The sequence below is a fragment of the Balearica regulorum genome, chromosome 2 (assembly GCF_011004875.1).
Source record: "Balearica regulorum gibbericeps isolate bBalReg1 chromosome 2, bBalReg1.pri, whole genome shotgun sequence".
Taxonomy (NCBI): domain Eukaryota; kingdom Metazoa; phylum Chordata; class Aves; order Gruiformes; family Gruidae; genus Balearica; species Balearica regulorum.
The window spans coordinates 104,983,953-105,009,685 of record NC_046185.1 but is presented as its reverse complement, the minus strand read 5'-3'; the positions used below and the strand labels follow the sequence as shown (position 1 = coordinate 105,009,685).

General features: G+C 38.1%; 1 protein-coding gene across 3 annotated transcripts in view; it reads left to right on the top strand.

Annotated features, from left to right (window-relative positions):
- The window catches only part of TGFBR1 (transforming growth factor beta receptor 1), a 34,758-nt gene extending 11,922 nt beyond the window's left edge, over positions 1-22,836 (top strand). For all 3 annotated transcript variants that reach the window (XM_075745239.1, XM_075745241.1, XM_075745240.1), the window contains 6 exons: positions 552-782; positions 8,217-8,384; positions 8,901-9,057; positions 15,176-15,300; positions 15,940-16,070; positions 18,401-22,836. In XM_075745239.1, the coding sequence (XP_075601354.1) occupies positions 552-782; positions 8,217-8,384; positions 8,901-9,057; positions 15,176-15,300; positions 15,940-16,070; positions 18,401-18,526 (938 nt within the window). In that variant the 3' untranslated portion in view covers positions 18,527-22,836. The remainder of the gene's footprint in view (positions 1-551; positions 783-8,216; positions 8,385-8,900; positions 9,058-15,175; positions 15,301-15,939; positions 16,071-18,400) is intronic.
- Positions 22,837-25,733: the final 2,897 nt, after the last annotated feature.

Genomic DNA, 25,733 nt, shown 5'->3' with positions numbered 1-25,733 from the left:
ATTCAGCAGTCAGTGTTGATGATAAGCATTGTTTAACTTTAGCTTAGAAATGGACTGAGTCATATCTAGTGATAAATAAAGTAAATAAATGAGTAGCAAAAGTGCTCTTGAACTGCTCTGCCAGGAGAGTTACGGGCAGATCTTTTCGGAAAATAAAAAAAAAAACCCAGACAAACCCACCCACAACCAAACATGCACAAAAAATCCCTTAATCCTGATTGCTTCATGGTATGCTTCTTTTTTCCATTAAAATAAAACTTTGAATCAACAGTTTTCAAAATTCTAAACTGAAAGGAAGTTTCTGCCCTCTTTAATAATTGTAGAGGCAGTTTGTGACAGTCTTTGAATACTTGTATTGCTGCCCTATAAGGTTGAAGGCAGCATCTTACCTACGTGCTTCTTAGCAGTTCACAAGCTATTAAAATTTGAAGAGAGTTTATGTGCATCCTAAGAAAAATATCTCAATGGAATATAGATCTTATATTTAGTATTTATGATAAGTCCTTATTTTGTTAGTGATGTTTAAGGTTAATGTTAAATCTTCTTTTTAGGTTTACCTTTACTTGTGCAAAGAACAATTGCAAGAACTATAGTACTTCAAGAAAGCATTGGTAAAGGTCGCTTTGGAGAAGTCTGGCGAGGAAAGTGGAGAGGAGAAGAAGTTGCTGTGAAGATCTTCTCTTCAAGAGAGGAACGCTCATGGTTTCGTGAAGCAGAAATCTATCAAACAGTTATGCTACGGCATGAAAACATTCTTGGATTTATAGCTGCAGACAACAAAGGTTAGTGATACTATGAATTCATTCTGCTGACTGTGTGTACCTGGTCAGAATTAGATGGTAAATGGAGGGGAAAATAAAATTGTGAGGATCTAATTAAAAGTAGCAAAAAATTTTGTTATTAGACCATTTCAGGGTTGGGCAGGCTTTTCATAGGTTTAATGAAGGAAAAAAGTACATTTTCCTTTTTCTGGAAAACATGCTTTGTTTAAATATAAACAAAATTATTGCATATTTAATGAGGTGTAATTTCTACAAGAAAGTTAAAATAGTGGCTAAGCTTGGTATTGAAAAGGAGATGCCTTATCCTGTCAGCTCACACATCTGCTGAATGCCACCTGTACTTTCATAATAGCCTAATAGATGTGTGGGACCAAAAGACATCATGTCTAATTCTGTTGTCCTAGTATAAAGTAGGAGGTAGAAGATTCATCTTTAAGGGTGAGATATATGAGAAGTTATTCATTTAGAACTCCAGTTAGAAAAGAAAGTGGAAAAAGGAAATTAATGATTTGTTCCTGGTGTTAAAAAACTGTACTTCTCTCCTGAAGCTCTCCTGATCAGCCTTTAAGTATCCACTAAGAGGAACAGTTTAACCTTTTTTTTTTTTTTAACTTGATCTGTTGTGGGTTTGGTCAGATGAAAATTTCTTGGGTTTTCCTGCAGTCCAATTGAAGAGATGAAAATTTGGCAAAACCAACAAAAGTTTTAAATTTTTTTACATTAAGAGGAGCTGAAATGTCATGCTGTTTCATTTGGTTATTTTAATCTGAAATTACATGTTTCACCACAAATGGCTTTTGACTTTTTTGTGAAGAATTAACAGAAAACTGTCACCTTAGGGACGAGTCAATCCATACACATCCTGGATTCTTAAAGGGCTCTTGGTTTTGTGGGAAACTGCTGAATGGTTTCAGTCTAGTTGAAGTATACATGTAGATTAATTTCTTTTGAATTATCAGTAGATGAATTTCAAGTTTTTATAGATATAAAAATCTGTAGAATTGGAACAGAACCCAAGAGGTTGTGCAGAACATGTCCCTTCTCCAGGAATGGGTTAGCTGTAGCTAACTTCTTCCTAAACAATGTTTGTGCAACTTGTTAACCTCCAAGAGCTTGCACATTTACAGCATACCAGGCAACTTCTTCCTGCAGCTTATTATGCTTACCATTAGAAACTCTTACTTTCATGTCTAAAGTCGTATTGGATGTTAATAGCACCTGCAAGAGCTTGAGTTTGTTCTGATGAACCTAATGGAGTATCTGGAGCCTGAGTTTAAAATTAGTAGATCAGTTGCTTTAAAGACATAAATGAAAATCTATCTCTGCAGAAGCCTTGGGTACTGTCTCACTTAAAAACATAAAGGATATATTGCAATACCTTAGCTATAACTTTTAACAAAATCTACCTGTGCTTAAGCATACCAGTTTCCCATTTTGCCCCAAACCTGTAGATAGTTTGTCCCAAAAATACACTTGACTGCTGTGCAGAGGAGGTATCAGGAAGGTTTCCTAAATGAGCGGGTTCCTACAACTTCCTGATTGCTAGCTCAGGTTCCAGATGCAGTAGGATGAAATTTCATTTGACTTGGTCATCTTTAGGTTCATTGTAATATAATGTGATGGTTTCTGTTGTTAATATGCTGTACATATGAAGAAAAAAAATCTCAGTTGGTAGGTCATGCTATTATTTGAGGCTTTAAGACTTTAGGGCAAGGCTCTTCAGTTTTTTTGAACTGGTTGGCAATTGGTTTACAAAAAATGGGTGTTTTGAAAATGCTGCTGCTATTGACTGTTTTATAACAGTATTGCTGTCTGAGCAGATGTGGGAAGCTGGATTATTCTTTTAACCCACCAATGCATAATTCTCAGTATAACTTGCATCCTCTCAGTGAGGAAATATGTACACACCATTCTGAGTTAAGCATTCAAAAGTCCTGAATGTTGAAGAAGGTTAATACTTCAAATCTTGTTTAGAATACTTCAGGCCACCTGTATCCCATTAAATGGGAGAACATAGAGGGACCATTAAGAAGGTAGTTCTTCTAGTTTAGCAGGTGTGCTATCCTGGTACTCTGAAGGGAGCAAGTGTATCAAATATGGCTTTTGAGACCAATAGCTTAAAAACACCTATTAACAGTCTTTCATTGTAGATGCTGGTGCTACCTGATAAATGCTTACTAGGTGCCAGGTGCAAAATGAGGTATTAGTTCACAGCAATAATAGCTGTGAAGGATTTACATCCATTTCTCCTTAGAGCAGACTGTTGAATGCATTCAGGAGTTACTATAACTTAGCTGGAACACACCAATTCATTAGACTATAAGAATCTGACTGTGTCTGAGACCTTGCAAAGATGACTACAGATATATAGCAGTACAAGAATTTACTTGTGCAATCCCAATTCAGTGCTTGCTGAAAGCTTCAGTGATATATGGAGAAGAATTCTCAGGAGTAGGTTCTTACATATCCGTCATGAATGCTGAGGTCTTGTATCTCCTGACATGTAGTTTGTGGTGTAATTGTGGGCCAGTGTCATACTGCGATTCTTGCTACTAGTAAAGGCCTTAATTAGGTCTCTCCTCTTAATGCAACTGCATATTTTTCACAACTGCTGGGAAACATCTGTCTGACCATTGTAGTTGTAAAATTGGGGAGGGGCCTGCCTTCAGGTAGAAGTGTGCATGTATGGATTAGAAAGTGTTTACAAACACCTATAGATCAGCTAAGTCAGTGGTGCTCAGGTGGTGGAGTCACAAAGCTTGTGACTGAACTACTGTCTTCACTCCTTGTTCTACTACACTGTTTAGACATTCCATGGGTCTTAATGGCACGTTCTCCTCTGCTTCCCCAAAGCTGTATGGTGTTCAGAAGGCTACAGGAGCTGGTCCAATCTGTCTGCTTTCTCTCCCAAAATTTACTGGGAAATAGATGCTGCTATTAAGCCAGCTTGAGAGCTGAGAAGTTATTGATAACTTTAACTGCAGTTGTGTTCTGTCTGGCTAGTGTGTTTTATGTTCTGGGTAGCTCTTTACTTAGCCAGGAATATATGCTAACTTTCAAATACTGCTGGGTTGGGGAAATTGCTTTGAGCCATGTGTTGCCTTGTTTTAAACCACCTAAACAGATAGTTTGATATTTTTTCTTGGGGGGTGGGGGGGTGTCTTTTTCTAACCTAGATACTTAATTGTAAAGTATATTGGGGACTACTTATCTGCACTATTCTAATAGCAGAAGAACAGTAGCAGCAACCTCCGTTTACAGTACTAAAGGTTTTTCTGGATTAGCTGTCTGTAACCATCACTGTCTGTAGTCATTTAATAAATAAAGTGAAGTCTTGTACTGCACACTTTCTGATAATTTATGCACTAAAATACTCTGGCTTCTCCATTCCTTCCCTTTAATTGAAAGCTGCACCTTTTGTAGGTGAAAGTTGTTTGTTTTTTTTTTTCCAGTCAGACTACCTCACATAGTAAGTAAGTCCCCAAGAATGATGTTAGGCAATGTGCTGTGGAGAAATGAGTAGAATTCCTTCCCTTTGAGAAAAGTACCACTTGAGCCATTTATTCTTTTCAAAGCTCTGGCTTGAGCCTGAGAAGAAGGAATTTGACTGGAAGATCTTGCTAATCTACACAGCTCAAGTGCTTTTCATCAATTTAATCAGATGACCATCTCAATGTGATAGTCAAGCTGTTTCACTATCAGTCCTCTTCCAGCCACAGACAAAAGTATTTTCTGACATCTCCTTGAATATCTCATTTCTAAGAGTTTTCTAGTTATAGATCCTATCTGTATCTGGTCTTTTCACTGCTTTTTTCCTCTGTGTTTTTCTGTTACACTACCTGCATGCCAAAAAAAGGCTAATCTTTCAAAGACGACAGTGGGATACACTTTACTAAGTGACACTACAGAACACATGCAACTAGGCAGTTTCTGTAACTTGTTTTAAACAGTCAACTCGGAACATAAGTATGCGGTTCAAAACTCTTGTACCAAGCAACTCTTGTACCTTAAAACCTAGTATTTGGTTAAAAACAAGCATGTGCAAAGTCCAAATTTTTATCTTGCTGGTACTAATGTGGAAAAGCATTTTTCACTGAAGCAAATTCAGTCAATTCAATTTTAATTGAAACTTGATTATGTATTTGATAAAGCAATTGTACAAATGCCTTCGAGAGGCAGTTTGTCTCAGATGCTGCTTGGACTTCACTAACGTTTTTCTCAAACTGTAATCAATCTTCTAACAACATCTGAAACTTTCTTTACTCAGAATTTCAAATTTTGTTAGAACTGCAAAAGAAAAACCTTTTACTTCTGAGTGATTTTGATGGCTTAAAATACTTGCAGGTTTCTTGCTCACAGATGAAATAACCGTAATTAATCCCTTAAGTTTCCAAGAACATACGCAATTTTTGTAGTGTTCTTGAACATTCTGAAATTGCTTGAGATTCTTGATCATGATGTGCATATGGACTAAATTAGATTACCTTGTCATGGAAGGCTGTGCTACTGTATGTAATTACTACTGAGTGTAATTACTTTTTCTTACCTGATAATGCAAATCCTGTTGAAAGCTTCATAGCAGGTGCTGTTTACTGTGCAGCTAAAAATACTCGGGGTTGGGTTAATTATTACTTGGTAATAATTAACTACTGTCAACAGTATAAAAAGACTTAAGTTATTGTAACATGTTCTACTTAGATTGCTAAATGAATGTGTAGCTTGTCAAATACAGCAAGGTAAAGAAAATGTAGTAGATCCATCTAATAGCTGGATATTTTATTTACAGACAAGCTGAAATGCAGCAATAATTCATATTATTCATGTAAGCTTGGATGTCATACTGTCCCCTCTTAAAACCTGGTTGTAGGGCCACAAATACAACATACAGTAGGAAAGAATCATAGCTCCTTTCAGAATGGATAGTAAGCTCAGCTTTATATTTTCTTTGGAAGGAAGGTAAACAGACTGAATATTAAGACTTGCAGGTAATAAATAAGATAAAACTGAAGTAGAAGGGTCTGTAATCAGCAGCATGTTCTCTTAAGTGGGCACCTAGAGTTAAGAGGGGAAGAACTTGATGCAAAGACACTATAATCTTGCTTCAAAGCAATGATGATTCCTCAGAAACTGACATCTTGTAGATTTGTTTAAATACAATAGATCTGAATAGATTACTAATTTCCCTACTTACTGTTTTCTAATTTAGATACTTGTTGAGGTATCTCTTTCATAAGAAACATGAGAAGAAAACAAATACATAGTCAAGCAATGAGTGTGTATAGTGTTAATGTCCAGGAGAGGATTATTTCAGGCAATGTAGGGTCATAACTGGTAAAGCAGTAGAATAAAACTGAGTGAAGAGAATATTCTGAACTGATTAAGTTTACTTTGAACTTCTACACCTTTTTGGAGTTCTCTGACTATATGTGTTTGAGAGCACCTTTTATAATGTCTATGAACACAAACCTATCTTTTAATGGTTCTTTAAAACTATTTCAGTGAAGCTAATACTGTTGGATTGACTTTTCAGAGGCTGTAATTCTCCTTGGAAAAAGTCACTTTTAATAGTGTTGAGTTCTACAAGTTCATGCTTGGATATGCAAAGTAGCAAAAGAAGCAGCAGTCCCAACAATAAAATTGAAGATACTTTATTAAAAAAAATCAATAATTTCCTTTTTTAAAAAAACACCACAAAACACAAAGCTCAGGAGTCACTTCTGTAGACATACTATAAGAAGCTTCCCACTGCAATAGCAGCTTTCTATCAGTCTTTTACATGTTAGAGCATTTGACTGCTTTCATTTGCTTGTTTAAGTTAACAGCTTAGTTGAGTCTATCCTGGGAAAGCAGCAAGGCAGAATTCTCTTTCCATTATGAGAGCTGAGTGTAGATTACTCTTATTTTCCTACTCTGAAGCATTTGGTGGCTTTTTAATGATTTCTGTAGTTCTTTTTAATGGCATCACTGGCCTCCCTAGAAACATCCAAGTAGAAGGAATGCTTGAAAGTTGGTGGTTTTTTTTCCACCCCCACCCAAGTGCTTATTTAAAGATAAGAGTAAGTACTTATATGAAGGTAGTTTCTGTCAATCTGTAGATCAAGCATTTTGTGCCTTTGACTTTTCTGGGTCAAGTGTGTTCTTTGAAGGGAGGCAAGTGGAGGAAGAGGGGAAGGAAATGTAAAACCCTCCTATTTGGAAACTAAAAATTTTTCAGTATGTTTATGATAGAAGTGAATTCAGAAGTTAGTTCCTTATTCTTCCTACTTAGTTCTTGAGTATGCATTTTGGTAATCCTTAGGGACTACCACATGAGATCTTTTTGGCTTGCGCTGTTTTCTCATTTGTTCTTAGGGAACAGGGCCATATCATTCAGGATAGAAGTCCAGCTGAAATCTTCTATGGGATAACTAGTCTTCTAAAGAGATGAAAGACTCTTCTACAAAAGTGGCTAGCCATAAAAACACTTCTCAAATCTGCTGCATGAGAGTTGTTTTTACAACAAAATTGGAAAACCTGTTTGGTGGCAGGATTGTTCTTTTCTGGGTATGTTTCTACTTTGGTCAAAAAATCTTCTGCCTCCCTCTTGATTTGAATTCCTTAATAGTCTTCTCTCTGTGGCTTAAACTTGAAGGTATTTTGTGTCCACTGGTTTAATAATGTGAACAATGTAGTTCTTACCTGTCATTTGTATGCCTTGAGATACCTGCAAATGTATTATGGCCTGTCTTATTCTTAATAGTTCATTGAAAAATCAGACAGCAAACTGTTGTTCTCATAGTGGTTTTCATTCTCTTTACCCTTGTGCCTCTTGGAAACCTCAATTTTGGCCAGCAAGTTAGAGGTCACCAGAGGTGGGATTTGATTTTGATTTTCACATAGTGTGTCTGATTGCTGCTTGCAAGCAGCATACTCCAGGAGGAAAAATCTACCAACTGCTGGTAACTGTGAAAACTATTTCCCAGGCTGAGGCCGGATAGGTTATGGGAAGGCTGAAGGAGTTATGGGGGTAAAGCTTGAAAGACTTTTTCTTATGGGTAGCCTTTTATGGGACAATATTGTACTAGACCGATAGTGATAGGATTAGTTTTGCATCATGCATTCAGCACTGTTCCCCCCAAGCAGAAAAGTTAGGGGAAGGCAGGGCCTGGCTAATACACTGAATAGTTCACCTCAGAATCAGAGTGGAATTGACTTTCTATGTCTTTTAGTTTAAATAAAAGAATACTCACTTAGCTGTTTAGAAAGTCTTGCATGGTAGTCCCAGCCCTTATAGAGGCATTTAAATGTTACAGGGATAGAAGTAAAGATTTAAGAGTCTTATTGGCTGAGGTTATGCAGAACATAATGTGTACTTCATAAGCATTATATAAAAGTGGCATATATGCTTTGCTTGTCTCTTGTGTGTGTGGTATTTATGCCAGTGTTATTTTGCAGACAATGGTACATGGACTCAGCTGTGGTTGGTGTCAGACTATCATGAGCATGGATCACTCTTTGATTACCTGAACAGGTATACAGTAACAGTGGAAGGAATGATAAAATTAGCTTTGTCCACTGCCAGTGGTCTTGCTCATCTTCACATGGAAATTGTTGGCACGCAAGGTAATCTTATGACTATTTAGTCTGTCATGTGGATAATACTGGATTTTTTTAAATAACACATATATAGCTCCTTCTGCTAGAATTCTTAATTAGAAGAACCTTTTCAGGGTATAGTTGCTTTGCACACAGCTACTTATGTGATGAGAAGGCAGCCAAACTTGACACAGATACCCAAGTTAATCTCTTGTAGAGCTGAGTGAACTGAAAAATGTCTGAGATGTGGTAATTTCCAAATTAAGAAGTTCTGTTAGTTTAGAAGGCTTTTTACCTTCCTTTCTATGGTACATCCAGGTTTTGTGATGTAACAATTCTTCCTACAAAACACTTATTAAAACGCATTCAGTAATGGTGCCTGTAGTATATTCTTAACTTTGATTTGTGATAGCACTATGGATCTATTTCCAGAGGTATTAGAAACTTTTTTATGGCAAGTAGTATGTGTATGCAATAAATAAAGGCTTAGAATAATAACAATTAGCTCTTTTAACAGATCTTTTATTTTTTCCCTTCTTACAGGCAAACCAGCAATTGCCCACAGAGATTTGAAATCAAAAAATATATTGGTAAAAAAGAATGGAACATGCTGCATTGCAGACCTAGGATTGGCGGTTAGGCATGATTCAGCTACAGACACAATTGATATTGCCCCAAACCACAGAGTGGGAACAAAAAGGTAAAATCACTAACGTGATGTGTCAGGCAACTTTTGTTATAACATGCTTTGTTTTCTCTTGTCCAATATAGATTTTTGTGGGTACCAACACAAGTAGCTCGAAAATGTAAATAATGGCAGGTAGAGTTCCTAGGCATTTCCCTGCCAGCTGGTAATTAGTTAGACAGCAGGTGCTTAAAAAGCATGTTGAATCTTGATATCTATTACTAGCATGTGTAAAATAGCAAAAACTTGCAAAATATTGCAGGGCACAAGTATATATTAAAACAATTAGAGAAGACTTTATGAATGATAGTTTTAGACTTCACTGCTGTATCTTTATTCTTTTTGCCCTGTGTTGCATGGAAATGTTTCTTGCAGCACAATCTGGAGTGTAAGGCAACATATTGACAGTGAAAGTAAAAAGCTGGATTTTTTTTTTTCACTGTGAAGCCTATGTGGTAGAACATACAAGGTGCAGTCTTGGACACAGACTTTCATGGGATCATTTCAGAGAGAAATACAAGAACTTAACACAACAGTCATCTTTGTCATCTAATGCGTAAATAGAATTAACAATGGATGAGTTGGTATGCTCCCTCTCTGTTAAAGGCCTACTTCTGAATTTGGAAATACAGATTTTCTTGTCCTCAAAAGAACTTGGAGCTGTTTAACTCAACCCAAGTGCAATTAAACTTATTAGCTGTAATTTATCATTGGTGAACCTTCGGATGATAATAACTGGAAGCTGTTCTGTAGAGAATATTTCTTTTAGTTATCCGTGCAGCTATACGGCATACAGATAGCAACACTAACAAGTGAACCACAGCAACAGAGTTCTGTGATACAGGCTACTTTTTGTCTTTTAATGCCTATAGGTTCAGTGTTATGTCAAACTGAAGTGTGTCATGGAGAAATGTGTGGCAGCCCAGTGGTTTGGGTCTGTACATTAACTTCAGCATATGCCCTAGCAGTGTTGGAGAAAATTTGGTGTTGATGTTGCCCAATCTCTAATCCATACACAAAAAATATTATATATCTCTTTAGTGAGTGATGCTGTAGGGGAAGGGCAGGGTGTGACTAGGGTGTTAAAATGAACTAGGATGTCCCTTTAGCTCTGCCTTTTTTTTTTGAAGAAAAAAACCATATTGGAACATCTACTGAAAACTTATTTTTCTGACAATTATATCACTGAAATTACTTTGTTCTAAAGTTCTGCTGTACTAGTCCTTTGCCAGCTTTAAAAATACCACACAAATGGTCAGATGAGATTTATTTTCTGAACTACTACTAGATTACAAAGTACTGGGCATTATTCCTTCTCAAAGTCTCCAGTAATCATTGGTAATAAAACAGCAGACTACTTTGGAATCTGTCATCGCAAGCTTGACTGTGTGCAAGGCATGTACCATGTGTGACTTAGTATTTTTTTTACATGCAAAGAAAAATGATATGCATATCTGTTACTTTCTTTAGTCCTTGGAGAAAGCGTTCTTTCAGCTGTGTCTGTAGATCCCACTTACAAGATCTCATCTTGTATAGGCGCTATTAAATTGCTTGTTCATCTGCCTTATGCTTCACAAGGGTACAAATTGTAGCAACTGTCTTGCTGCAGTGGGCAGCAGCAGGACTAAGTCTGTTTCCCACTTCAAAGACATTAGTCACTTCTACCTCTGAAAATTTTTTGTTCTCATAAAAGGCTTGGTCCCTTCTTCCCTCTTGTGTTTTTAGGTAAGTAACTCAGCACCTCTGGTTAATTTTTCATAATAAAGTTCAGATATTACCTGTTCAATGACAATTTTAACTACCATTGATTGCCACTGCTGGTACCTCTTCTGCACATGGAAGCTTTGTGTGCAAGTTCAGGGAGATTTGACTAAGTTCATATTTTTCTGATGATTGTTGTATAAAATGCCAGGTCTAGGGAGCAAGCAGGACTCTCTCTTGGGTGAGTGGTATAAGTGTTGAGTCAGACTGATCCTTCTCTCTGACTGAAGGAATCTTTTTCTTTTCTGTTCAGAGGCTTAGCTTTACCAGAGGGTGTGAACTCTGTGCTTTCACAGCTCAGCCTGCAGCATGAAGCAGGGAATGTAAGCTTTAAACTGAAGAGGAAATAGAATTCCCTTCTCACTCCGAGGCAATTAAAAAAAAAAAAAAAAGGACTAATTCTCCTTTTTTCTTACTTGAAGTGTGGCCCAACTGTTAATTTTGATAGTTGAAATAGGCTGTGTTTTAAAAGAATTTTGGCTGCAAATTCCACTTTAACATGGGTGCTTTTCTGCAGTTTACCTAAACCAAATATGAGCAGAATTCTAGCTATGCTTGTGGAAAACCAGCTTGGTGAAGGGACATGTCACACTCAACATGTTCTGTGTGGGTCCTGTTTGATGACATCAGGCTCTCTAAGTTGTACAGGAAACTTAAGTAACAAATACAGAGCTCTTTGGACTAAAAGGGGTAGGGGGAAGAGGTCAGTGGGCATCCAAAGTTTGGCAAGGCTATGCTCAACATAATTTGTGAGCTTCTTTGTAGACTTACCCTTTCATTCTTGGATGGTACTGAGCTTCAGACCTTGTTCAGAAGGTCAAAGTTAGTCTATGTAGAGTAGTTCTCTCCAGAACCTGAAATACTGTTTCTGACAAGCAGTGCATTTCCAATACATAAGTTGACAAGGAGATGCATGTTTCTCTCCCTTTGTCTGATAGCCGTGAAACGGCTAATCTGCTAACTGCACTAGATGACCTACTTGCCTTTCGCCTCTCTTGTTCCAGCAATAATGTCTCAGACTTTTTGAGCAGTCAGTCACCATTCTGAGTTATGGAAGCCAAAGCCAATCTAAATGCATTGATGGAGGATCATGGTAAGAGGTCAATTTGCCAATAAATTCAATGGAAGTTATATTGGGGGGGGACTCTTTCTTTTGAGGGTATGAATTCAGCTCCATTGCCACATTCAGGCCTCTTATGGTCTTTCCTGTTAAAACCCTTGTCCTTAGGATGATTTACAGAAACTGAGGCAATCTACTGCTTGTATAAGTTATTCTGATAGTCTTGCAACATGGTTGGGGCTTCTGGTTTGGTGTTTTTCCAGCTCCATCACTCTTCTTATCTACATGTGATCTTAAGATATAGATTAAATAGTCTGTCTTCTAGACCCAAAGCTGATTGGTGTACTGTCAAGTGTGTGAAGTAGTATAAGAAGATTATCCAATAATGCAAAATCCTTGGAGAACTTTTTAATAAAGAATGCAAGTTTTAAAGCTTTTGATACAGGTGGCCCAGAATAATTTGAGCCATGTCCATATCAAAGATTGTGACATATGTAAACTTAAGACTCTGCTTCTGTTCAGTAAACAGTGTCAAAATGAACCTTACTCTTTAGACAGTTGTCCTCTGCTTGTGCTGTGTTTAATGCTTGTTGGGAACTTACATGCCTGTATGGTGCTTAGGAAGACTCGTGTCAGCATCCCTTGTTGAAGTTCTGGACCGCTGCATTTTTGCTCTTTTGTTGATAGCCCTTGCTTCCTTGTATGTATGTCATTACCATAAGACACAGTAGCACTGAGAGAATTCTGAAAGATCTGATAGTCCTGAAATTTAAGTAGTGTATTGTATTCTGTCTACCATCCCTGGTACTAGGATAAGAAAATCCTAGTATTATGTTGATTAAATGAAATCATGCACAGACTTCTGTGGCTGGTCCAGAGGTTGAGCTATTGCCTGACACTATATTCCACTCGAGTGTGTGTGTTGTGCTGTTTTACCAGTTAACTGATATCATTGTTTGCCTGCTTCATTAATATGTCAGCTTGAGATTGATGGGGCAGTGATGTGGAGAAACACACTGAACTCTGCTAACCATTACATACTGGATTTAGCTGCCGGAGCTATACCAGATTGAGAGTGCAATACTACAGCTGATGTTGACTGATAAAGCAAATACCATTCATTCTTTCCAGCAACCGGGGATGTTGCTGTTGGTAACTGTCACAACCTGGTCCATGCTGACATTTTGCTTTGTGTTCCCACATTAGGCCTAGTCACTAAACAATGTAACAGTCACTTGGATGCCATGACTAGTTTTCAGTCCCTGTTTCTCAGTTGAAAGTCTGTCACAGTTTTTCTGTTGCAGGAAACGTTGATAAAGTAAACTTTTCTTGTGAGCACAGTTTTTAATGTGTAACCCAAATAGGATTTAATATTTAAACTGTCAGGCTTTTTTTTTTATGATGAAGAAGCAGTTACTGCAATGATAGGGAGCCTTTGTTCCCAAGGAATCCTTAACAATGCTGCCTCTTTAACCAGCCCTTCATGTCTATTCCCTCTGTAGCCTTGCTAGGGGATGTCATAAGTGGCTGCTATATCTCAGCAGATTCCAGGAGCTGGGGCTTCTTCCTGCCTGGCCTCTGGAGCCCAGCCTGATGTGTCCAAGGGGCTGGGGCTCTGTCCATCCCAGGCCCTTTGATGCGGCTGCTGCTTTCTTACTTGGGATTCAACCAGTAGTGAGGCTGGGCATACAGAAACATACAATATTGACGGGGCTGATGACACAGATTGCTGTATGCCATGTGCTATCTTCAACACCCACATAAAACACTGTCAGAACTTGTATAAAATATAAGTATAGACAGCCAAGTCTCCTTCCTTCTCTTCAGCTGATCAGGATTGAACTTCATTAGTGAAAACATACACACTCCCTTCTGTAGCCTCATAAGCCCATGCATGTTTATGAATCCCTCAACTACCAGTACAACCCTTGCTGTGTCTAATGCCCTCTTCTGTTCTACATAGCAGCCGGGCTGGGTTAGTGCACAGTAGCAAACTGATGCATGTACTCATCATACAAATGCCTACATGCATAGATTCTCTCAACAGTGCAAGCCCTCCCCCTGTTAAACATCCCTGCCTAGACCATCTATTCGCTGGCTAGACCAGCTTGAAGTTTGCTAGTGAATTATACTCATGCACACCTGACATGTATACCAGGTTGGGGGGAAACAGAAATCTTCCAGCCTCCCCCAGCAGCTGACACCCAGGCATGTAGACCTTATGACCTGTGATTCCCACTCCAGTTGCTGGTGCTGAGGCCCTTACTCTGCTTCTCTCATCCCACTTCTCCCCTGTAGATGGTACCTGTAAGCATGTGACTGAAGTCTGTGACCCATGGTCCTACTTCAGTGGTTGAAGCAGAGACCCTCATTTGCTCCAGTTGCTGGCACTGGGGGTGCCTTCACCCACTGTCTTGACTGCAGTTGCTGGCATAGAATTCATTCATGCTTGTCCTCTCTCACAGTACCTGTAGATGCATGCTCCTAAGACCTGTGGACAGATGCTCTTAGGACCTGTGGTTCCCCTTCCAGCTGCTGATGCTGAGGCCCTCCTTCTCTCCAGTTACTGACACCCCAGGCCTAAGGGCAACTTCATCCTTTGTCTTACTCCATTTGCTAGCCCTCAATTCACTCATGTCTATGTATAGTCCTTAGAGCACACATGCACATAGGATTGAGAGTGAGGTTGCATAGAAAGATAGGATTTAATAAAAAGACCTGGTACACTGTGGTGAGAGGTGCAGGGCTTGGTCAGACAAGCATAGTGACTGGCAAATGTTTATGCAGCTGGCCCCTTTGATGTACTTTTCTATCTATTGCCCCACTTTTGTTCCTCTCAGTTACCTTCTACGAAACATTCCTTGATAAGCATTGCATAGTCCCACAGGCTCCCTTGAATATCCACAGTCCTCATGTTCCTCTTGTTTCCTGCTTATTAGCAGTTACAATGTCCAGACTGGCCCTTTCTAAAGCTATGCTTGGAGTTTCTTAATAGCCCAGCAATTAGCAACTGGGAACTTTTGGTCTTTGTCACTGTCTCTGTTATCCCATGTCTATCAGGTTTATGGCTCTATTTATTGTTACACATTTTACTTATTCCCCCTATTCCTTTGCTTGTTCCTCTCAGTTTACTTATTATACCCTTTGCACTGAAAGACAAAGGAAAATTTGCTTCATTAAGGTTATTCAATCCTTTGTCGTCTTTTCCACATAAATATTTAAGTTTGATTTTGAGCTGATCGGTAGCACTGAACGTTCTCTACAGTAAGTATTTATAGAATTAAATGTTTTCTTCTTTTTTATTGCAAATAGGTACATGGCACCTGAAGTTCTAGATGATTCCATAAATATGAAACATTTTGAGTCATTCAAACGAGCAGACATCTATGCAATGGGATTAGTGTTTTGGGAAATAGCTCGGCGATGTTCAATCGGTGGTATGTGACAATCTTTACAAAATTGGACATACTAAGGAATTATAAGAAACTTAACCTGAATAAGCTTGAGTAAACAGTTTGCTCTAAAAATGGTGTAAGGAAATAGCCAGTATGTCTCAGACTTTCTAACTTTTAATCCTGTAAATAACTGGTTTATTCAACCTCTCTAGAAACTGAAGAACCATACCTTTTCAATAAAATATGAAATACCCTTGTCTATGTTATTTTTTTTCTAAAACCTTTACATAGAGGGGAGAAAAGTGTGAAGTTGAATGTCCTTAAGAGCAAAGGGCAAACACCACAGTTAAGGGCTAGCTATAATGTGTTCAGATAACATCCATACCTTATTTAAAATAAAACATGCTATTATAAATCCTATACTTCCAAGAAGTGTCTTTGAAAGATTTGATATAGCTTCCATCTTTTCCAAATACATACATTCCAAAATTAAAAATTCTTCAAGGGTAATGAGAATGCTCCTACAGTATGGTTAAGGAGTCTTTTTTTTAATTTATGTCGGTCATTGTAATGTAATTCTTAAATAACAAACCTAAAAGAAAATGGTAGGGTACTGATAGGGTACAGTAATACATGAAGAATGTGTAATTCAGTGTTAGCTAAATTTTCAACCTATTACAGGAATCCATGAAGATTACCAGTTGCCATACTATGACCTCGTTCCTTCAGATCCTTCTGTTGAAGAAATGAGGAAAGTTGTGTGTGAGCAGAAGTTAAGGCCCAATATTCCAAACAGATGGCAGAGCTGTGAGGTATTAATTAATCTTGCTAAAGCTGCTTTAATGGATGCCTAGAGCTTTTATTGATTTCAGTGGCTTAAAAATTGTGCTGCTTCTTGAGGGGAGAAGGCTTGCTTCCAGGAGAACTTTGTTTCCTTCTGAACATTGGTTTTATTGAATGTTATTGATCCTTGGTTATACATTAATTTTCATGAAATTACGTTAAATATTAATAGCTAATCCTGCATGGAGAATTCTAGAATCCCTTCCTGTGAAGCATAGGTGGTGCTAATGTATAATATAATTCAGACTAGCTTTAATTTACAGGAAGCATTATTGCAAATAAATTGTGCAGCTGGAGGTTGTGCTGCATCTGGCTGGGATTGAGTTAACTCTTTTCATAGTAGCCTGTATGATGCTGTGTTTTGGATTTGAGACCAAACTAGTTTGATAGCACACCGATGTTTTAGCTGTTGCTGAACAATGCTTACATAGCTTCAAGGCTTTCTTGGTTTCTCATTCTGCCCCCTTACTGCCAAGTATGCTGGGCGTGGATAAAAGGCTGAGAGGCAGTACATCTGGGACAGCTGACACAAATTGATCAGAGGGATATTCCATACCATGCAATGTCATGCTCAGCAGTAAAATGGGGAGGTGGAGTTTTCCAGGGACTGCTGTTGCTCAGGGACTGGCTGGACATCAGTCAGATGGTGGTAGGCAATTGTTTTTGTATTGCTTGTTTTTCTTTGATTTGGCTTGGTTTTCTGCCTATTAAACTGTCTTTATCTCAACCCACAAGTTTTCTCACCTTTGCTCTCCTGATTCTTTCCCCGATCCCTCTGGGAGGGAGTGAGCGAGTGACTGTGTGGGGCTTAGCTACCTATTGGGGTTAACCTGTGACAGAGGTAGTAAAGAAACATCGGGTGTGTGCCAATTGTTTTGTAAGTAGTCTGGTTACCTCTTTCAATAAGTTAGTTGCTAGTTTCAGCTCAGTACTCTGCCAGCAGAGCAGTGCTGCTTGTTGGTACACAAATGGTATCTTCAACAGTGCTGTGCTGCCTTATGTGAATACTTGCTTGGAACTCGCTCATGGGTATCATTGTGTAGTAAAGGAATATCCTGCAGACTGGCCAAAATAGCACATGCCTTCAGGAAACCGTGATGACCTTAGTACTTCATGTGTGTCTGAATTTGTACTGTACGCACTTACTGAAAGATGAACACAGTTGTTAGGAAGCTGTGACTCTAGTAAGCCAAAGACTTAGAACTGAAGTGTGCACATAGTGACTGCTTCTGTCCATGCCTCTGTAGAAGTGCTTACCTGATTCTGGGGTGAGTTCATTATGCTAGTAGTCACTGCATGGGCAGTAGTATGCACAGCAGCAAGCTCTTGCCTTTCCAGCCAACTTTCTTCATATTGCTTCCTCTAGAAACCCAACTAGGGCTAGAACCGATGCTTTCTGATTCAGAGCTTAGGAGAATAGCTGTGGTGGGCTACAGTACAAGTAAGAGATTGAGATACGATGTACTTTAGATGGAAGAGGGAACTGGGTCATGGCATGTGTGAAATGAATATGTGGGTGAAGGCCTCAGATAAGAGATGGGGCAAGAGAATGTAGGTAGGAGAGAAAGGGGATGATACACACTGACAGACTGGAGAGTCATTTTTTTTAAATGCCACCATTCCAATCCTGCAAACTTTGCAGCTCAGAGTAATACAGCTTTGAGTGTAAAATCTTGGAATGTAGAGTTATTACTTTATTTCATCTAAAGTTTTAATGTTATCTGCATTGTTACTTGTGTAGTAGTGTTCACGGATTTCAAAGAATGGCTGTTTGAAAATTTTTGGAGTGTTTTTATCCTTCAGAGTCATTACAGAGCTTCAATTTGAAGAAGACAGCTGATAAACTTCTGAATTGCTATACATTGAATTAACTCCTTAAAAAGCAATTTATGACTGAAGGAAGTGATTGAGTACATTCCCAGCTACACAGTACTTCTGTGTAATACAGAGTACCTCCTATTTCATTACTGCTTTTCAACTGAAGGTACAATTTAAAAGAGTGTATTCTTGTCTAATGCAAAAATTCAGAAAACAGTTACAGACAAGCTACTAATTTTTCATTAAAATATTTTTGTATGGGCTGAAATTCTACTGAAAAATACTAGTTCTGCTCTACACTATTTTAAATAATTTTTCTGTAAATAAAGTAAGAATGAGTTTTGTATAGAACATATTCTTCCATGCAGCTGTAGTACTAGTAATAGACTTCAGAAATGTATGAAGAGGCAAAAGCAGAACAGAGGTTGCACGGGCTACATTGGAACAGCAGTACATATAATTACCTGTCTTTCCTTTGCAGGCATTACGAGTAATGGCAAAGATTATGCGGGAATGCTGGTATGCCAACGGAGCTGCTAGGCTAACAGCTTTGCGCATTAAGAAAACGTTATCGCAACTTAGTCAACAGGAGGGGATAAAGATGTAATCCTGGATTTGCTACCGAAGAATACTGTAAAAAATCCATATCTGCACCAGAGTGGCGTGTTAAGAAGGTTAATTGTTCTACCTCATTGGGGGAACAGAAGGATATTGCTGCCTTTTAGTACTTCATAGGAACGTCGCTTATTAGGATTTTTGTGGACATACTGAACAGTTGTGTTGAGTCCTTTCTGTGCACTATGAACCTCTTTCCCAGGTTACTTACAAAACATTGTGTAGTCTAGTTTTATTTTTATTAATCTATAATTTTTTATTTGCAAAGCTGATAGCTGGTCTTAACTTCTAGTTAACCGTACTAAAAATTGGAGGTCACTTTTAAAATGGAACTGGTTCCCTATATTGTCCTAGAGTGCATTGGTAGCTCTTTAAGCAACTTTATTCCTAGCTAGTACATTGACTATTCTGAACCACTGTCACAGTTCTTTGATTCAGATTGTGAATGTACTGTTGGAGTATACTTTGCTAGTTATTAAGGTAATCTATCTTTTGGACTCTTACCTTGATTTACAAATGGACCTCATTCAGTTGTGGGAACATAATTTATGCAACTATACTTTATACATGATTACTGGGTTTTTTCCACTTTTTCAGAACATTACATTGCCTTCAAAATAGATTGTATTATACCAGTAAGTGCCGCTTTTGAGTCTTTTAATGCAAAACAGTAGGAGTGTACAAAGCCTATGGTACTTTTGGTTTCGAAAATACAAGTTAAAAATCAACTGTTCTTTGCTTAGCTAAGACCTAGTTCACACTCGTTTCAGCGAGTACATAATTTGCAGAATACCTTTAATTTTGCCAAAATCTGACTCTTTAAACCACTGTAGGAGTCTTAAATAGTATAAATTAGTTAATTCACTGTCATATTTTGTAATTGTCAAGTCATGAGTCATAATTATATATAAGATTTTTTTATCAAGTGGTACTTCTAAAATGCTTGAAGTACCTATCTGCTTCAGAAAAGTAGCAAGAGGAGTAAGATGTTCTTAAGCGAGATTCTGCTCCATTAAATCAAATATGGAAAGCGTATTTTCTGTGCAGTTCTGCAGAGTCTTAAGGCTCAAAGAACAATATTTGCAATTAAACAAGGATTAAGTGCACCTGTAATTAGGGAGAAGTTATTTGGGCTTTTGTACCAGAAAGTTCAAAGCTGCTTAAATTTTATGTGCATATATATTGTGTGTGCCTCATACACAGAAAGTGGTGAGCTGCAGGTCTTTGGATACAAATACCAGAGGATTCCAGCAATCCTCTTCATAGTTATGAAAACAAAGCTTATAGTGGCTTGTGTTGTCATAAGAACACAGAACAACATGCATGGCTTTAGTCAAGAATTGACTGAGATTTTAAGGATATCACAAGATTTTCGCAAACTTGTTTAGAAATTTAGTTGCTTCCTTCCCAAATGTACAATTTCTGGAGGAGACTGGAGGAATTAATGTGGAAAATTCTCTTTAAAAAAATTGCTGTTACCAGGATGTGGTTTTTAATTGCAGTTTTAGGAAGAGTCTGGTTGATCTTTGATTTCATTTATGTCCAAAACACTCAGTAGTATGTCAGTATGTAAATGTGCCTGTAATTAATATGCCATCTAACTTCCTACTCTGCAGAACACATCAGTATCCATCCGATTATGCAACACACGTGACAGCCTTACCTCTGTTTCCTTTTCATTCTTCAGCATGCAGTCCACTGAGTTTTTCACAACACTAGTAGTAGTTGCAGGGTGGTTGCTAACAGAAGCTTAGTCAAGATTGTGTTCCATGGTCTGTGATGTATGGTAGTTAAAGCAGTAAGATGGATGGGTCCTAGCAAGAGGCTATATAGGTGACATAAGACTTAGCCAAGATAAGCCTTAGCACTTTGTTAACTCTTGCATATTTCCAAATTCTTAGTACTTGCTTGGAGATAAGTTTACATGATGTGGGAATCACAGTCCTTCAGAGGTTGAACTGCAGCTAATGAAATGCTTTATTCAATCACCTTTATGGATGAGTTTACTCATACTGGAAGATAGCCTCCAGAAGAAGAGGAAAAAGTAAGAGAAGTTCTTAGAAAACAATTGGGTTTAAACATGTGTACAGCTGTCACACTTATGTTTGTTTGGCATTATCTGACCAGTCAGGCTTATGTGCTTCAGGCCTCTATCAATCAAAGCTGGATCAAAAATGACTCCCTGTAGGTATTTTAAATAAACTATGCCATTGTGCAAATGGACAACTGTACACCACAGTTTTTTTCAACTATGACTAACCTAAAAAAATGGTTGAATATAACTAAACTCCCAAGGCTATCTACTTGACATGCCTCTCTAACAAGTTCAATGTATCTAGGTAAATATTTAAAGAACACAGGTCAGTGTCAAAATAGAACTTACTGTATCTCCGTACTAATTTCAAAGGCTTCCTAGTTAAACAATTTAACTCTGTTAAATTTTGAGTTTTTCATAGGTGTACCTGGATCTTTACCATAGATGCAAATGGTATAGTTCATACTTCAGAATCATCAGGCTGCTGGTGTGCTTCAGATCTTTACAGTAATCTTGATGGTAACATGAGAGAGCTTCTAATATAATTCATCAAATAATTTCATTAGTGGCTTTTTTTAGCACTTACAAAACCTTATCACCATAATGTTTAGTTTCCTAAAATACAAGGAGCAGTTCTGTTGCTTTTATATGAGAATCTACAGCAGCTGAACAGCATCATGGCATGCAAATTATTCAGTCAACTGTACAGTGGTTTGTTACATAGATTTAATCTCAACCACCTACTAGTCTTCATTCTCCTGAATTGCTAGCAGCTATTCTTAACATTGTTGTAATTTTTTGCTTTGTAATAGAAGCTTGCAAAAACAAAGCACAAGAAGGATGCTTGATATACAGTGTGTGATGTTAGGAATGTTATTTTGGGACAGCCTTATTCATATTGGAATGCAGAACAGGAAAATTCCAAATAGACCTATAGGTATCCTCAGTTCTGACACCACAACTTCAAGCTTTGTTCTTCTTTTCCATTATATAAACTGAACACCTTTTACAAAGGCTCTGTCTGTATATATTATGTAACTTTAAATCTTACCTGTGTAAGATCATATCTTATATATATGGACACAGGTACACATAAGTATTTTTTAAATTAAGATTGTAATATCACCAGATCTGCTCTTGGAAATCCAGGGGGACCAAAATATTTTAGCATTCAAAATATTAATTTTGTATCATTTCAAGTATATACCAAAACAGTTTCTGATGAATACTGATGCAAATGTTTATTGTAAATACTACATATGTTATACATTCACTTAAGTTTTGTGGATTTAATCAATTTGACATTTTAGTAGCATTGAAGCCTCAGTTTGGTTTACAGACTTGTGACCAGGAGGATATGGAGAATAAGGAGCATTGGAAATGGTCTGAACCTGAGAAGCCTGAAACATTGTTTTTGAAATGCTGGAATTCTTCAGGGACCTTCCAACCTTAAAAGCTGGAATTCTGGGATGTTTCTCAAGCTGACTTTCCAAGTATGACACACTGTCACCCTCCAATGGTTCCACTTGTAATCCTAAGAAAGACTTTGTATATAGGGTAAAGACATTGGGATTGACTGTATGGGGACATGAAGGTGTCAAATGAAATGAGAGGCCATTTTTATTTTCAATAATGGTTCTGAGTGTGATTGCCATGAAACTCACTTTTTTAGTTAGTTCCTTGTTTATATTGTGCCATTGAAAGGATTGCAAGGTGTTAATCATTTTGTGTTTTAAAAACAAAACAGACAAAAAAAACTTCACCATATCAGTTGCTTTAAACTCAAATTACCTCTTAAAAGACCAAGGTACATTTACCTCGTGTATATAATGTTTAATATTCTTCAGAACATTCTTCAGGTTTGCAGTTCCATGTTTCTAGAAATGATGGGTATTACTAAATTTACAATTTCAGCGGTACTAAATGTATTATCTGGTGCCCCAAAACACTTTAATTTTCTGTATCTTATTGTATTAGCAAGTTTGCTGCTTTGTCACTGTAGCACCTGCCCTTACATAGCTGTGTGGATACTGCCTTGTAAATTTTGCTTTTTGGATGATTTGAGGATCCTGTACAGATGAGTGTCACTTTTTTAAACCTTACGAAATTGTGCATTTCCCTTACATTTCTGAAAATATGTATTGTATTTGTAGAGTACACATTTCAATGGATTGTAAATAGGACAGTAGAAGAGTGGATGGTTATGTTAAGTGCTAACACTACAGTAGAGAGATTAAAGCAGTGAAAATAAATAACTTTTTTCAAAATGTGTGAGTTGTCTTTCAGAGGAAGATGTTGCAGGTAGGTCTGGGCTTGGGTGTGATGTTCTTACTTGGCTAAATGTGGGTTTACTGTGAATTCCTTAGAAGGAATTTCTGCTGGTATAAAAGTGGTAAAGGAGTATGCTAATGCTGAGATGATCCATCTCATGTATGCTATATGGATAATGATAAAGTGCCTGATCTTCTTTGTGTCCTACAATAATATTTGAATAAGTACCTTGCTGGTATTTCTGATCTCTTGGACAAAATAACTAATGACAATGTATTCCTTCTCTCTGTTTATATTTACACAGAAGTAACAGAGCTGCTGAGAATTTCAGACTACTTAAACAGCTGACCTCAGTGCATCACAGAACAGCAAGTAAAATCAGCTTGTGTTTGAGTGGATTTTTTTCTGTACAAAACTCAATTTTAGACTGGTATTGCATTTCTGGAGGAAGGTGAAGGTGTAGACATAAAAAATAGGACATCTTCCCCTTCATAACTTCATGTGCATCCATTAATTTTGGCTCAGAAATGACTAGACAGAATTACCAAAAAGCACTTCTTCCAGCAAACTTTCTGCAAAATGGGAAGCCATAAGGTGTCCAGATAAAGGCAAAAGCTATGTCAAAATACTCTGTTCCTGTTTAAACTCTTTCACAGGAGGTATGATTATTTGGCTGAGAACATGCCTCTCTTCCTAGGAGTGGCTAAAGGAAGATATCTCCTACCACTGCAAGCAACTAAAATTCTGTAAAATCCTGTAGTCCCTGTCATACATCTCCTAGTAGAGAAAATGTATGGTCTGGAAATAGCATAGTAATATTGCTGTCTACCAAGCTTAGTTTTTATTAGTCTTCTGAGTGTCATGCTTTGAAGGACTGAACCTAACTGAAAATCCATGAACAGCAAACAATTACTGCAAGTAACTTAGATGTGAGGATGTTTTAAGATCATTTGAGAGGAGATGCTGAATTCAGCTTGGATTACAAGTCAGGATAAGGAGTGGTAGACTTCCAGCTGGTTGGTTTTGCCTCATGTAATTTTTTTTTAAAGTGTGGGGCTGTTGAAATAGGTTCTTTTTAATACCTACTGCACTGAAGAATATTTTGTGTACGTGCAGCATAACTAAAGTGTATAATGAACCACTTTTATGCGGTACCAAGTAAATATTGCAGTTTTCCTTTTAGCAGTTTTTGTGAAATGAGTAACTGATGTACAGTAATGTACCAGATAATTATAGGATAGCGTAAGGGTGGTCCTGGTAGAAAACAGATTCCTTTTAAATAGGAAATTAAAAATTCCAAAGTTCTTATTCAGTGCTCTAACTAGCTTGCTTTATCAAGCTGTGATGTTTTAACCGATACTAACAGTGGGGAAGCACATAGGCATGGGCACGTTTTGTAGGGGTACATGCTGCAGCATAACTGTTACAGGTGTCTGGGTGACCACTTGGGTGGTGGGATGTTGCAGGAGGGCTCCTTTGGCGAGCAGTGGGCTCAGTCGGTGTGTCTGCAGAGTTTTCTCAGTTAAGAGGCATGTGGAAGGTGTGTTGATTTGCTTGTACTGCTTAGAGAACATTTTTGTTGTGGAAATTGTAACTCCAACAAAACGATGAACACTTATACTAAAATACAACACTGTAAATCCCCTTAGTGATTTGATGGACTGCTGCAGTTTTATGTGATTGTGGCTTGGAGTGGCTGGAGTTGTTCCCGAGTCTTCCAGGTTGGAAAAATATAGGCACAGTATTTCCTTCCTTGACTAGGCTGCAAATAAAGTGTCCAGAAGTCCCTGGGCAACCCACAACCTTGAGTCTTCCTGAGATTTCTCGAAAATACTATTTAAATCCCTAATGTCTGAGATGTAATAGTACCTGAAATCATTACCTCTCTTTTGAAGAGGAAAAATACCAGAGCAAGCTGTGCTGATAAGGTCCTGTGCAGAATTGCAATGTTTATTGGTATTAAAATATGTATATGGTGATGAAGATTCAATGTCCTTGACATGTTGCTCAATTACAATACTGAAAAGAGCTTTCCAGTTGCCAGTAGCAGAGAGTTTGTGGAACCTGTTGAAAAATTGGGCATGTAAGTTGATACTGAGTTTTAATTTTATATAATACCAAATATATTTCTCTAGGTGTTTAAATGAGGGGAGAAGGGGTTAGAAATATGCCTTTTGGTCAGAGGAGGATGCAGGATTTATGGGGTGTGTAGGGGAGAAACAAAGGGTGGGGAAAAGGAGAGATTTAGGTGATCTGGAGAGGAGGGAGCATGGGAAAACAGAAGGATAAGACAAAAAGAGCAGATTGCTTGTAAATAGTTGGCTGGTCAGTATGCTGCTCTGGCTGTGCTCTGTGCAGACTATCTTCTTTTTAAATCCCAGGCCCAGCCACCATAGGTTTATGAAAGGCAGGTCCTGCTGAACCAACCTCATCTCCTATGACAAGGTGACCTGCATAGTGGATGAGGGGAAGGCTGTGCATACTGTCAACCTGGACTTCAGTAAAGCCTTTGGCACCATTTCCCACAGCATTCTTCTGGAGAAACTGGCTGCTCATGGCTTGGATGGGCGTACACTTATCTGGCTATAAAACTGGCTGGATGGCTGGGCCCAAAGAGTTGTGGGGAATGGAGTTAAATCCAGTTAGCTGCCGGTCACAAGTGGTGTTCCCCAGGGCTCAGTACTGGGGCCAGTTCTCTTTATCTTTATCAATGATCTGGATGAGGGGATCGAGTGCACCTTCAGTCAGTTTGTAGATGACACCAAGTTGGGCAGGAGAGTTGATCTGTTTGAGGACAGAAAGGTTCTACAGAGGGGTCTGGACAGGCTGGATCGATGGGCCAAGACCCACCTGTATGAGGCTGCACAAGGCTGAGTGCTGGGACCTGCACTTG